The following is a 16,172-nucleotide window of genomic DNA, read 5'->3' as shown; positions in this document are numbered from 1 at the left end:
AAAAACTGTTACATTAAAAAAACACTTAGATAGCGGAACTATCACCAAAATAATTACCGGACAAATGTAATTACAGGACAAACATTAGTGGTGTTTGGCACAAACTCGCTTATCTTTATGGAAGAATAGGGGAGGAAAAGACTGAAGATCATTATATGAAAGTCTCATTTTTAATGTTTTTTTTCTCTGAGTTCAGCATTTTGACTACAAACAGTAAGTTCTGCACTCAACAAAAGCACTAAAAAAGTCCATCTTTATTGCTAGCTTTAATACTGTATTTTGTTCTACTAGGTGGCTGACTTCGGTTTAGCTGTACAGACTCGTGGTAGTGAAAGCATGTTTCAGTCTATCTGTGGGACTCCTATATACATGGGCAAGTTCAACACTTTGTTCTTTTTAAGAGCTACAACTCGCTAGATTCCTTCCAGATCTTCTTTTATTTTCTCACAGGAATTGTCATACTAGCTTAAACTCGCCTATATTTCTAACTCATAAAATTATCTCTGAGACCCAAAGCATCAGCTTCAGAGGAAGGTGGAGCTATAACTGATAACAACCTTTTAGTGGGGCTCCATCAGATCTTATGCAGTTGCTGTGGAATAAATTGTCCATCATTATAAGAATTTACATTTCATATGTGTTTTGCATTATATAAATGTGAATGTTCATAGTACTATAGTCCATTTTACTACGTTACAGCTTCTACGTAGCAGCGAATTCCACAGATTAACACTGTGTTCGTTCACAGTATGGCGTAACTGTTGGATCCTTGGCAGATCGCGCTCTCTCTCTCTCTCTCTCTCTGGTCTATCAGGGATCAGGCCCTCTCCTGAGGATCTGGGGGGGACAGGTTGCAACAGGTATTGGCAGGTATTGGGGCAAAGCAGCTGGCAAAATCCTGATACTTGCTGCTGTTTTAAACATGCTTACTACTTGTTATATATATGAAAGAAATAATGAATTTATGTGGCTTATCCACATGCACTCCACTCTACATGCCTTTCAGTTTCTTTTGTCTAATGGTGTCTAGTAGGAATGACACCTTATTGTCTTTATTCTTTTGAGATGCCAACACTCATTGTTAAAAATATGTAGACTGGCTGCGAGGACTGCAAGGGTCAGCTCTCTCAACTCTTTCTCTGCTGATAGTAGCCAGGTTGCACAGAGGCCTTGTACCTCCAGCCTCTACCTCCAGCCAGGAAGCGCATTTTTCTGAGCTCAGTTTTCTGAGCTTCTGAGGTTTTTCTGAAGGGAATGATAGAACCATCCTTGACCCAATAGCTGCATAGTTTTTTCTCCCCTTCTCCCAACTTCTTGAGATGGGTCTGGGCCCATTTAGGCAGAGTCACCTTTCACTGTTGCCTACAGACAGAGCGATATGCAGGTTTCATTTCAAGTTTGTGTATTCTGAATTTCAATTACGATTAATTTTCCTTTTTTGACTTCTACTCTAAGGAAACGAAGCTAAGGTACATGCCTTGCAAGCTCAGATTTTGTCCTACAGAAAAATGTCATCTCTTCAGCTATTTGTAGCTTTTGTTGAACGGGTATGGAATCACCGTTTTAATTTGGATGCTACCTCTATCAAACAACATTAGGGATGACCTAAGATCTCATGGAAATAATTGTATTTCATTGTGCTGTTATTCAGTCAGCCTTCATAAGTCTTCTGAGGCATATATTTCTGGTAGGTAAGCAGAACAGCTGCATAGGTTCTTTACATCCCCTTTTAGGGACAGGTGATGAGTAATGCTTTTTTGGTAAGTTTCTTTTAATAGTCATGGGCTTTATTGTCTGCCTTGACTGGTTCAGCGAACTGGATTGGAGATAAATGGGGCTCTGAAGAAAACAAGCAATGATTTATTTTAAATCAACTCTGGGGTATGTTTTCCTACACATGTTTCTTCTTTCTCTTGCTATTCTGGAAGTTCAAAACCTCTGAAATTATTCAGTGGTTAAGAACTTGAATAGTATTTAAGGTTGTGCCATCCTTTAAGCCCGCCTTGGAAGCTTAATGGATACTTAAAGCCTAGACAAATTTGACAGGAGACATTACTGACCAAAGAATCTGAAATCAAGCGCGTGTGGTTTTTGCAAATGTGCCATTGGTAGCCAGAGGTAATCAGAGATTCAAAGAGCCGGCTTTTATGCAAAGTAACTAATTCTTTTCAAACTCCCTTCTGCATAAGAGAGACAGAAGAACTCCGTACTTCTCAAATACTCATGGGAAAAGAGGTCCAACTGTTGCACCCAGCTGAGGACTGCTGCCAATCACTGCTTGGGTCAGCTGATTGAGGGGATGCTCTCACTCCACTCACTATCCAGTCCCTGAAGGAGACAAGCAAGCAGGTCCCTAAATGAGGACAAACAGCTATTCCAGCTGATTGTACCTCTTCAGAGTGCGAGCAGTGACATGCTGTGTCATGCAGGGAGGCACTTTATAATCAATACCTACAGACTGCATGAAATTAACTCTATGTCTACTACGACAAAGGAAGGTAGCAGTTAGGGAATATTTTGATCAGATCTTAGCTGTTGCTGTAGAGGAGTCCGGGTTCTTGTCTGATGATGTTCCTTGACGATGCTGTACTGTTCATTGTCAGGTGCTTCTTTTCTGCTGTTTTTTTTCTCTCTGCTCCCCTAGCCCATCAGGTACTCATTACAATCTCTTAGATGATATGCAGAACTGATTTCTTGTTATTTTCTCATGAGCTTTATCATGATCTCCATGCAGACAACACTCACTTTGCATTTCCATTCTACATGATGTTGTCTTCAAACTGCCTCAGTCTACCTTATATTATTGCTAAGTTAAGTTCAGCACAAGTAACATATTCTGTTGTTACAAGGTCAGCTTTTTCTCTGTTGCTGGATGTTTTTGAAGCCAACAGTGCTACCTGAATCACAGTACCTCCCTCTGGTTACGTAAAGCTAATTTGTAACTTCTGATGTGCTGCAGAAACTTTTAGGAATCTTCAGCTAAACAATAGGATTAAATTCTAAACCAGGTTTTTCTTAGAAAATTTCCATCCAAACAATGTATCTATCTCAGTGTATAACACTGATTATTATTTGATGTTGAAATGGAAGTTGAAAAAAAAAAACATGAAAGCAGGTAATTATGATGTGGCCTGTCCAAAGAGCATGCTTTTCAGGGTTTTTTCTTTGCCTGTTCAGGCAATGAATGCTTTGCATTCCATAATATAAAGATTTGTATACCCCTTTCTGATTTATAATGCATGCTATAATATAATTCACTTCATTATCCAATATAGCATTCATTTTTTTTAATTCTGTGAAGTTCTTTTCCTCAATGGTATATACCAGCAATGCATTTCACAGCTTGCTTATAACAGACTGAAGCAAAAAATAAATCCTTTTTGGAGGAAGACAATTAGTCCTTCTGACACTTTGATTGATGAAATACTAGTATTATTAAATACTTCTTTAAGTGAGGGGGTTGCATGGGATGAAATTACTTTCCGATTTACTAATCATGACAGAAACATAGATCTCAACACTGGAAGGGACCTCGAGTCATTTGATTTATTTCTCTGTCCAAAGAAAGAAGCAGCTACACTTAAGTCATTTCTGATGAATATTTGTGTAAAGTGTACTTAAAGACCTCCAGTAATGGAGACTCCATAATAATCTTCCCAGGCACTCTATTCTGATGCTTCATTATCCTCCTAGAAATTTTTCCTCCTGTCTGCCCTGAACCTTCAGTTTGACAATCAGCTTAAACTTATACCTACAGGCCATGATCTAATCACTTTTTTCATTATAAATTTTCAGTTAACTCACCTGCAGCCACATAATTGCTAGAGCTGACCTAAGGGAGGTGGTGGGAGCCTATGTGTCGGGCTAAAGAAAAGGGTGGAACTGCACTTCATAGTTTCAGACTATTATTTCTCACCCTATCCATCATGGATATGAAGAACAGGTAGCCACCTTCCTATTTTCAGCAATCTGATATCACACTTCTCCCTTGGTCTCTTGTTCTTTACACTAAACAGGATGAATTTTCTCAGTCCTGTCCTGCATTTCTGATCTTTGTGATTGACTCGCCATGCTCCATTTGGTACCTGTTATGTTAAAATGAGAGTATCCAAAACTGGGAACAACATCTAGTTGAAGCCTCACCAGTGCTGGGCTGAGTGGAAGGATTGTTTTGTATGTACTGCAGACCTTAGGCTTGCATATAAAACACAGGTGATGACTGTCTTTCTGTAATCTATTTAAGGACTCTGAAGTCCACATAAAAGAACAAGAGGTAAGTGCTTGGGAGTCAGGCCATTGGCCTGTTTTTCATCTGGCATATTTAAATAGGCTTCTAATCCAGACAAGGGGAGGAGTGTTGGCCTCGGCCTCCTCAGAAAGGGCAGGTGTGCACAGTGAGGTTTTGTACCCGAGTGGCTGTTTTACGCTATCCTGCCTCGCAGAGGCATTGTCTGGTAACACGGAACTGTTAACTTATGTTCAGCTTGTGATTTGCGACAGTCCTTGAGCTGCTGCCTGACCAGCTCTTCTCCTTGTCTTTGCATTCTGAGCTTGTCTTTCGCTATACTTACAGTCATTCCTGGCTTGATGTTGTCTTCAGATTCAATAAGCGTGTTCTCTCTTGGATCATCCAGGTCATCAATTATAATGGTACCATGCCTAGGACAGACACCTACAAAACATCCCTCGATGCAGCCTTCCCCTTTGACAATGAACAAGTTACAACGACTTTCTGAGAAGCATTTCTTATAAGCATATGTGCATTGTTCCTGTGATATTTTAATATAGACAGTGTTATGAAAAAAGTTACATGAAACAGTATCAAAAGCCTTACTAAAATAGAGATATGCGATATTTAGTGTTCCTCCTCTAACCCCGAAGCCTGTCAAGCTGTGCTACATGGAGATTTGTTCCTGACAGGTGCATAATGGCTGTTACTTACCTCTTTGTTTTCTTCTAGGTGCTTATTATTTCCAGTATTTTCCTGGGAATTAAAATTAATGGGACGCACCTGTAACTCTTTGATGCCAGCTTTTCCACCCTCTTACAGATAGATACCATGATTGCCTTTTTCAGTTTTCAGGTATTTTACCCGCCTTCCACTAATAGTTCTTGAACCACTAATAGCTCTGAGAAGTCTTGTCAGTTTTTAAAGTACTCTGGAATGAATTTTATCGGTTATGGCTGATTTTAAAATTTCCAACCAAAGTACTTGCTAACCTTTTGCTTGTCTGTAAAAAACGGAGGTCTTGCCCCTTTGTCATTGATATTGATTGTGCTATCCACTGCCTGCAGTTGACGTTTTGGTTAAGATTGATGTAAGAAGACATTAAATACATTTGCCTTCTGAGCATCATCTATCAAATGCATTCTTGGTGGAATAAAATACCAGCCTCTTTATTCATTGTCTTCCTACTACTCATATACTTATAGATTATTTCATTTTTAGTTACGTCCCTTGTTAGTTGCTCCTCATTTTTCCTTTCTGATTTTGCCCCTCTGTGCTTATGTTTTCCTTTTGTTCTTATTTCCATCTTTTGTATGCTCCCTTCTTGTGTGTGAGACTTGTGGAAATTCACAGTTCAGCCAGCCTGGTTTATTAATTAAAAAAAATTATAAAAGTAATAGCAATTTCCTGATTAAGTAATTTTATTTTCTGTAGGATATGTATATAAGGACATAAACTTACATAAGTTTGTAAGTTTTCCTAGGATGTTAATAGCATGAATTACTGTTGGTTTAAAATGTTCTCAAAACAATCGATTAAAAATGAGATGATACTGTAGGTTTTGGCCAGTTTGGCAATATTAATGCTAAGAATCTCCTTTAAAGTTTTGTTTTACCAGTTGTGGTATTATCAAACCATTAAGCTAACCATTCTAAGTTCCTTGACATAATATTTAGATATCTGAAGCTTGGTACCTACCTAAAACACAAAAAACTGAGATGACAGTTAAACAAGCTTTTTGATTTGGTGGGACAACACCAAATAAAATAGTCTCTGTCAATCTCCTCTTCTACTGCGTGAAGATTTCTATCTTGTGTTCCTTACTGGGCTAAGTAGGTCATTTCCATTGACTCTGGAAGTGAAGACCATAGATTTTGCTGTGAACTCACAACCACGTCTCCCATGATATAGTAGATAAAATACCACTAAGATGCCCCAAAGCAGCATCTTTTTGACATGTGACTGAAATAATATAAAGTGATTAGTGAATAGATTATAATTTGTGAATTTTTAATCTAGGATATAAATAAATATGTTTGAAAATTTTTATTTTAGAGTATTTTAGCATTGATTTCGTTCATCATACAATGTATTCAAGCTAATACGTGCAAACAGAGGCTCTTGTGTTTTGCAAAAACCCTGTGTTCTTATGCACTACACATATCTGGGAGAAAAAGAAAAATTTGTGTGGTGTCTTGCAGTACTTTTAGTCAGTGTGTCATGAATACTGCTTCAATAACTTATTTTGGAGAAAAAGAATACTAAGTTTAATCATACAGCTAATGTCACAATGTCACCACCCTCTTAACAGCTAAATGATAAAAGTAAGGACACATCAGCATGAATTGTTAAGGTCTGTACATTATTCATTTAAACATCTGCTGTTGGTTCCTCTTTACATACGGGAATAAATTATACCACATCAGCACATTCTTCATGCTTTGTGTTTAAGCATTTAAAAGTTTTTTTTTTTGTATTATTAATACTATTTTTTCTGCTTGGTTGGCAGCTCCTGAAGTTATCCGTGCCTATGACTACAGCCAACAGTGTGACATTTGGAGCATAGGTGTCATTATGTACATGCTGTAAGTAGCTTGTAAAAGTAATATAAAATGTACAGACCCATTTATAATACAAGTACTTACAATTTTGCATTGAAATGAAAAATAAACCCGTGCCCTAAACCTCACAAAAGACTAAACTCCTATAATTGCTTGTATGTAAACATTACAAATTTCTATGCAAAATAAAGTCAAAGATACAGTTCAGTGTTAAAAGTTGAGTATTTGATTTATGAACCACTTTATAATCCTGAAATAACAGAATATTACAGAATATTGCAGTGAAACACTGTAAAACTAAACTGAGAGTTTAGGCCTCTCTTTTTCGTATGTTGACTGGATCGATATATGAGAACTAAGTTATTGATTTACAGATTATTGGTCAAATCCTCACATGGATTGCACAAACCGTGCAATCAGGGTAAGGGCTTTTCTTCTCCACCTCTGCCTGTGCTAAGTCTGTAACTGAGATGTTCAAGGGCTCTCAGGTCTCCCTGTACAGGTTATCTCTGTCCTTTGAAAGTTTATTAGTCCGCTGTTATTAGAGGAAGAAATGAAATTTTACATTTGTAAGAGCATATTTTTATCGAAGTCTTTCATAATTTATAACATTTGCTTTAGTTACAAAATAATAATACTTCTCTGAAAAATCTTATCCTGCCTATACCACCTAAATAATATAAAAAGGAACCCCAGTAACTGAAAATAAATTGTAACAAAGTACATAAATTACCATTCATATGATGCAACTAAAATGCCATATTGTATGCAGGGACTTTTTTTTCTTTCATAATGCATTTGCATGGTTTTTTTCCCCACTTTCAGTCTTTTTCTTCTCTCAGTTACCCCCAGATGATGCTTTAATGCCAGTGTTTTAGGACATTACCACTTGCCGTTTCATTTGTTGTCATCATTCCTGTCCTGTGATTATTTTACTTTTGTTGCATGCAACTGAGTTCTTTTATAACTTAAGACTTTGTACATGAGCATGCAGACACAGGCACAGCTTTTCTGGATTTTTCTTTGGTTTTTCTTTCCACATTGTTTTGGTTCCTCAGTTTCTTTTCTATACAATTAGCTTACTTTTCTTCTTATGTCAGCATGATTAAGTGTTTGTAGCTTTATTGCCTTTATTTTTTTTTTTTAAATTTCTAAAATCTGTGTGTACTTTTTATGCTGATACAGAATGAGTTTTATTGTTGTACTTCACGATATTAATGTTTGCATCACAGTAGTAGGATTTGCACAACATAATACAGTAGAATATATTATAAAATGGTTGGTAGAAATTGGATGGTTTGACTGGCTAATAAGAATCCAGAGCAGTGCCTGCAATCAGCACAATTCACAGCTCAGAACTTGCAAAATTCAGAGCAGTGAACTGTGTTGATTGCAGCCGGAGCTTAGAACTTCTGACCTTCTTCCTTAATTAGCAATATAAATATTTTTTTAAATTAGCATTTTGTAATCACAACAGTGTCAGAACAAAGTAACATTAATTCACCCCTTGTTGTGTTGACTACACAAGAATGAAAATACTGTGTATGAATTAATAGAATACAATTCACACTCCTTTTTATTGCTTAATTTGAAAACAGTAATACAAAAGCCATAAGATCTTCTTCTGATTTTAATTCTCTTTTTGCAAATTACTTTTCTTCCCACCCTGAATAATAGCTTGTGCTCCTGGTGCTCCTTTAATGGGCTTAAAGATACTGTTAGAGCCATTATTGCTACCATCACAACTTTGACCCTTCGAGGCTACGGCTAATGTCTCCCCGGTAATTTGCTAGCTGCCAGAGCCCTTTCTGCAGTGCAGACGGCATGCTCCATCTTGGTACCAAGGGTGTTATTGCCACGACAGGCTCAGTCTCTACCTATATGGGGAGCATAAGCCCCGAGGTGACTCATGAACTTTGTTTTCATGAATGTTAATGCACAGGGTTGCCTCTGCATAATGGGGCAATGCCAGCGTGATCGATTTTTATATGTAATTTAAACTGAGGTGTACTTTATACTTTCTATTTCATTTCTATAGAAGCATACACAATAGTAACCAACAAAAAGAAAATCCATTAAAATACAAAAGTATGGCAGCATATTGAAAGAGTAGACTAGCAAGAGTCCTGCCGCCTGTCATACTCCAAGAGTATGGCCCATACGCTGCTCTCTAATAGGAAAGGGTCAGGGACTTCTTTTTCCTGTGCAATCTACGCTATTGGATTTCTTGCTCATTCTTCCAAGTGTGCTCAGAGACTCTGGCCCCTGCAATAGTTCTTGAAAACCTTTGTGCAACTAAAGACGTCTAGGATGCCTAATAAATTACTTCCTGCATTGCAGCAATAAGAAACCTATTAAGAAAATGTGGTACTTTTTGCTCCTTTCTAAAGGCACAGAAAATTTCTTCACAGATTTTCAAGGTTCCATGTGATACGTTTCACCTACTTAACTTGAGTTCTTTAGCTGAATTACCTGTTGTCTGTCACTGCCTTAGTCTGGAGAGAATTTAGTCCTATCTGTGCATAACAGAATAATGGGCTTTGTCACCAGCCAATACTTACAGTATCGTGTCCTGAAATGAATGCATTCTTCCCATTTTCTGTTCTTTAAATTGAGTTCCATGTGGATTTAAGTCCTGAGGGAGATTGGGAAGGAGAATTGGAGGGTAAAAGAAAACAGCAATTTTTGCTGAAGACATTTTGAGATTAAAAGTTTTGGGGAAAATGCACTAAAATATAAATTTTATGTTTTACCTTAAAATTAAAAATTAAATCCATGTGAATGAAACTCCAGAATATTTTACTTTGATATAAAGTTACAGGCATCCTTCTCTAGGATGTGACAATTATATTTTCAGTAGCTACTTCTGTGTTTTGGGAGTAGAACTAAAAACATAATTTGATGCAAATAATTTATTTGATGAAATTAGCTTCTTTTTGGTTTTAAATGGCCACAAATAGGTGTATTAATTTCTTGAAAGTATTTGCTATGTAATTTTTGCATGTCAGTTGTGCATGAATAGTATGATGTAAAATCTATTAGAAATTTAATCCGTCTTTATTAATTTTGATTGAAAACACAGATCACAAGATACGTTTTTTCATTCGTTATGTGATTAGTAGAACACAGATCAATATTTACTTTCAAAGTATATTCTCTAATAAACATTTATAGTTCATGTTTCTGGTTAATACTTTTGTTGGTAAACAGTAATAGTCACAGAAACCAAATACAAGGCAAGTTTAAACACTGGGTTTGACATTAACACAATATTTTTTAGGAATGCATTTGTTTTAGTTTCATATATATTACCTTTTATTGTTACTACATCATTAAGAATACAACTGGCATAAAGGAAGCAAATGATACAGAAAAAGTAAATTGAATTTACAGACATTCAGATACCACATTAACTCAACTATTTTACTCAAAATAACAAGAAATGGATACAGGCCAAGAATGCAATCAAGGTATATTTTTATGAACCTATGTACTCTTCATATGTACACTTACGGGTATGTCTTAACATTTTTCTGACATTTCTGATATCTTTGCTTTTTTATTATCCTATTTCTACTGATACCTTAATTTAGATTAGGACAAATAAGGCAATGTTCACACTATGTAGCTAAAGGAGGTACAGCTTGATACCAGAACAAAACATGAAAAATTATTGTCATAGTATTTTCTGCTTTACGTTTTTGTTCCTTAAAATGTATCTTTTGTAGCAGTAAAAGGATATCATATACTTCTATATTTTTCTGTGAATCACAATTGCTTTGATTTACTGCTATTCAATGAAGAATAGCAACTTAGACTGAGAATTGAACATATTTCATAGATTGTAAGAATTTGGAACTGACTTTATCACATTTTGAACAGCAGTACACTTGACTTTAGGGACAGAAGCAACCATTATGTATGACTAAACTGACTTCTTATATAAAATAAGGTTATAGAATAAAACGTATCTAGTAATTCTTATACTGAGTCAGTGACCTGTGTTTGATCCAAAACCTGTTTTTTAGAAAGACAGCTGATCGGGACTTAAATGCCTAAATTGAGAGCTGTCTGTTTTGTCTTGCTGCTGTTGTTTCAGTTCTTGTGATTGTTGTTAACTCAGTGGAGTTTTTGCTCACCAGTCTAAAAGCAGTGGGACGTGAATTAATGGTGGGACATGAATTAATGATGGTTCTTATTACTGAAATGTAGTGTTTGCTAGGACAGAATTGTTGAATTGTTTAATGGAAAATATTACTTTGACATGAAATAAAAAGAAATGGTAAGTATAAAGTGTTTGCAGTAAACAAAATTTCTGTGGTGGAAATATTGCACATGATGGCAACAGGTTAGCTTTCAGTTAGCCAAGTGATTTGGGTTTATGAGTTACAGAATAGCAAAATACTACATTTCAGTTTAATTTTTTCTAGCTTCTACCTTCCATTGTTGTATCTTGTTAAACCTTTGGCTGCTGCTTTAAAAATCCATATAATGTCAATTATCTTTTCCTTATGTGGATGCCTAGTGACGAAGATTAAATCACCTTTTAACCTCATAACCTTTTTCCTTTAAATCTCTCTGAGATGCACATTTTTCAGAACTTGAGTCACTTTTGTACAGTTCTTCTGAAGCTTTCCCAGTCCTGCAAACTTAGTGATTTCACAGTGATCCCATAATACACAGTTTTTGCCTTACCAGTAAAAAATAGTAGGTATCCGTTCACTGACCCTAATTATCTTACCCCTTTTATAGCAAGCTTAGAAAAAAAGCTTTTTGAACTAATAAGAAAGGGAGACCTGTGCTTTAAAAATCTGGTCTGGGAAACAGTTAGTGAGCCTGGTAAGTACACAATGCTTTCACAAAATGCTGACAGTATTGCAATGAATTCCACAAATGTAGTAGTTTTGATCTTTTTTTTGCTTTTAAGTAGCATGCATTTTCTGAAAAGCAAAATTGATGTTAAAAATAAATTGATATAAATGATATCATGAACTAATTTCATAGCATTGTAAGTAAAATATTCTCTGCTGAATTAAAGCACTCAGTTGAAAAGGTATTGAGTTGTTGTTAGCAGAAATGAGATGTATCAAGTTGTGGGGTTTTCTCCTACCAAAACAAGTATTGAGACTACTTCTGAAAGTCAATCCTGCTCACCAAATCGCAGCTAATGAATTACTTGATAACCAGTGGATAACAACGAGTTTTGAGAGGTATCATTTTTTCACCTTGTGTTCTACCTCTTACTTATTTGGTACATAAAGATGCTGTATTGCCTCAGTGGAACCCAGTAGGCTGGAAAATTTTAAAAAATCACAACCTAAACAGAACACTTGTAGGGGCCTTATCCAAAGCTCCCAAATCCATTAACATGTTTTGCTTGTAACGGGCTTCTGATAAGCCCGTTAACTAAGAGAAGCTTTACATTCTGTTCCTTACCCAAACCAACTTTACCTGATTTCCCGTATGTTTTGACATAGTATGGAAGTATGGGTTCAGGTCAGGTTTAATTAATTCTCACAACATCCCTGTTATTATAATAAAAGTTGGGTTTTTTTTAATTTAAAAACAGAAGATTGAGCTACAGGGAAATCTGGCCATTCTGAAGGCAAGTGAGTTGTACTGCTGGAACGGGAACCTGCAGCCTGGGCTGCAGACCATGCCACTGTGAGAATACTGAACTTTCAGCTGTCTGATGAAACAGTTGCACTATTAAAGCAGGGAATGCTTTAATGCTGCTACTTAAAGATAACACTGATGATAGTAAACCCTAATTTCTTCCGTAGCTGGCTTCAATGCCATCTAGAAAGAGAAATGCCTGTGAATCATTGAAAAATATTCTGGTATGTGGGAGGATAAATAGCACGCTCTATTCAGAACGGACCACTGGTTTTAACTCGCACCTTTATCTACAAAAGAGCCATTCTGGACTAGCGTACATCTTTCTTCTTTCCTGCTAATTGAGTAGAGCTGAACAAGAAGCTTTTTTTCAAAGTTTCAGTGCATTCTTATGTGGGGGAGAATAGCCACAAACAAATGTGTAATTCTAAAACGGCCTGAAAAATGAGACAATTTTCATCCACTTCTGCCCTGCCATACTATAAGTACCATACTGTGCTTGCTTCATGAAACTGAAGATATGGAAAACTACCATCTGTGTGATTTTATGACTTTTCACTATGTATATTCATTAAGTTTGAGACTAAATTCCATATGATAACATAATTGCATGTAACAAGACCTTCGTATACGTCATAGTAAACCATTCCTTCTCTGCGTACTATACAACATTTCAGGCACAGTAGATTTCAATCTACAATGGTTTTCTTCATTTAAGAAGTAGGTAGCAGACTGGTTGTCTTAACTATAAAATATCTACAAGTGCAACCCCATATTAGTTGTCTTCCGTTTGTACTTTCACAGTAAAAGTGCAATAACTTTAAGCATTAGTTTCAATGCAGAACTGTATTTTTTAGATTTTTTTTCAAGTTTGAATGTTTCTAAATGTTGAGAGATGGCCATTGTAGACTGCTGACAGAATTCCCTCCTGCCAGGGAGCCCTCTCTGAAGTCTGCTGTTACAGACAGCTTCTGCAGACATTATTTGGTCAGAAATAAATACAATCAGAAATGAGCTCTGGAAATACACTGAATCCATTTGTTCCTCCAGCTGATCTACTGCTAGCACACTTTTAAGCTTCTTCCTTAAGTGAAAACTTTCTGGATGAGACAGTGCTTCAGACAGTGATCTTGCCTTCATGCTTCAACCTTTCCTGTATGTGACCAGCCAGTGTTTTCTATTGCAGTAGAACTGCAAGGAGGCATTTTGGTCTCTTAAATATCGCTACATTAGCATGAGTGGACTTTCAGTGCCATTTTAAGGCTTGAGTTGCTGTATCTCCAGTTCTAAAGGAGACTTTGGCAGACATCTGCCTGTGAGCAGTAGCTCCAGCCTTAGATGCTTTGGATCTGCTGTGTGTGAACACAGCGTGCAGCTGCTCTGCTCGCAGATGGTACTTGGTTGAACTTGCTCCTCAGGCTCAGTATTGTGCCTGCGCAGTGCCCAGTGTCCTCTTGTGGCTCTACTGAATTTCTTGAAAAATTTTTTCAACCAATATGCCTGTTTTCTTGAATACTGATCGACCTGTTTAACATTTTTACTACTAAATACATCCCTGCCTCTGTTCAGTACTGACACTTCCAATTTATTTATTTATTTAATAATATTTTTGTTTCACTGACATAAATAATTTATTTTGTATAAGGAGCTAAAAACACCAGAATGGTCATACAAGGTAATGTCAAAGGTCTTTCTCACATCATCACCAGTGGCCAAGGATAGATGCTTAGAGGATAAGAACAGGAAAAGCATTCTGTACTGGAAAATTATACCAGCCTTCAGTCACTTGTTGCTCAGGGTTTCCTGAACCAAAAGAGAGTGGTGGTAATAACGCTCAGTTGACTTTTTTCCCACTGATTTGTCCAAATATTTTTAAGCTCATATAAAAATTTACTTGTGGCAAAGAATTCCCCAGCTTCAGTAGGCACACTGTGAAGGTGAGTCTCCCTTGTTGTTCTGTTCTACCTTCCATCTGCATGTTCTGTTTGAAGACCCCAGTTGTCTTATTTGCATTCTCCTATGCTGCTTATGGTTTTCATATGTATTACATATTGCAGTGTTCGAAGTGGTAGTTAAATGTTTTTCCGTTTCTAGCAAAAACCTTAGTTTTTTAGAGGAGAAACAGGGACTGAAAGTGGTAAGTGATGCTATGCATAATTCTTTAACAAATGCTCATTAAGATGTCCTAATATCGCGCGATTTTCAGAACTACTGAGCACCTGTGGCTCCGTCTTACTTCAGTGGGAGTTGCGGATACTCAGTACCACTGAAAATCAGGACACCAATTTCTACTTCATGCTTGTGCCTTCGCAGCCTTTGTGATTTTACAATAGCCAGATGGGGAACATGAAAGTGCATTATCATGTAGAGAATTCTTTGTGTAAAAAAATTAACCCCTTGGTGCCATGTGACATGTGAGCTTCTGCATAGGAGTAAATGCATTTGGCACCACAGTCTCCCAGCAGGAAATCCCTACCATCTGTACCAAAAATTTATGAAGTCACAAGTAATTCTATATGATTAAAACTGGCATTTCAAACATAGGTGCAGCAATTCTATATTCCAGAACAATACTTTAACAATAAAAATTTTAATTTAAAAGTTACCATGTACTTATAGCTAAACAAATGACCTCAAGCTCAATTCAAGTTAGTGGATACCTCTGGAGGTTTATGTTTTGTCAGCTTGAGACCATATATAGTTTTGGCCAGGGGCTATGCAAAGGGTCGATGATTAATTATTTACCAGAAATACTAATTAATGCAATTCTGTTACTAGTTTTGATTATTCTGATCTGTATACCAGTTAAAACTTTTCCAGACACATTTAACTTTTTACATCTACTAAAAAGTAAGAGCAGAAAAAGATGACAGGATAGCAGAATATTTTTAAGTTTCTAAGAAAGACAAAGATTGTATTCCTACCATGTGTTGTTTCTGCATAATCTGCAGGAGTATATTACTTATATACTGAGTATAATACTAATGAAATATAGGGTAAATCTTATTTTGCAATAAATATTTTTATGGATATACATATTTTGGTTTGATACTGTAATTTCCAATTATTTTAAGCTAGATTTTTAAAATACACTCTATTCAATTTTTTTCTACCTAATAGTATATATTGTATGGATTGTGATACATTTTAACTATAAGAATACTCTACCTCCTTTTCTTCACTTCCCACTAGAAGAATGTGATATTTTCTTAGGTCTGATTTAACAGAAGGTGATGTTTCCTTTCAGGTAGTGAGGTTGTTCTTTTCTTCTTTCCTCTCCTCTACTCATTTTTGTTTTTCTTGGAAGAGCTTTTGAGCACATTGAAGGTGAGCTCCGGTTTAGAATTCTGTGTTATTGCTGTGATTTTTGGAGAAATTTACAGATACTTGAGTCTGCTTGACTGAGGACTAAAAGCAGGACCCTAAATATAAAATTACGTGTACAGGGTGTGAGGTTTCTTGTTTCTTTTGGTGGCAAATTGACTTTTACAAGCAAACAAAATGCCCAAAGCCCAAATTCTCTGGTGCCTGACTTACAAACCCAGTTCAGCAAATAGCATATATGTGCATTCCTGTTCTGCAAATTATTTAAGCGTGTTTCCAAAGTTATGTGAGGATTTGAAAAATTTGATCCAATGAAGGACTGAGATGCCTAAGGATGCCTAATGATTCTGAGAAGAAATCTGCTCAAAGCTCTCGCTTTAACAGAGCTGCCTCTCACTTTCCCATTTGAAATTTTCTCAGCTATCTGGAGTTGGATCTTTTTG

General features: G+C 36.4%; 1 protein-coding gene across 1 annotated transcript in view; it reads left to right on the top strand.

Moving 5' to 3' along the window:
• The window catches only part of STK33 (serine/threonine kinase 33), a 50,836-nt gene extending 44,019 nt beyond the window's left edge, over positions 1–6,817 (top strand). Inside the window, 2 exon segments of the mRNA XM_075163832.1 lie at positions 292–373; positions 6,738–6,817. Coding sequence (XP_075019933.1) covers positions 292–373; positions 6,738–6,817 — 162 coding nt within the window.
• The last annotated feature ends 9,355 nt before the right edge of the window (positions 6,818–16,172 follow it).

The sequence above is a fragment of the Calonectris borealis genome, chromosome 14 (genome assembly GCF_964195595.1).
Source record: "Calonectris borealis chromosome 14, bCalBor7.hap1.2, whole genome shotgun sequence".
Taxonomy (NCBI): Eukaryota; Metazoa; Chordata; class Aves; order Procellariiformes; family Procellariidae; genus Calonectris; species Calonectris borealis.
The sequence above is the reverse complement of the archived record's forward strand: the minus strand, read 5'-3'. Positions and strand labels throughout refer to the sequence as shown.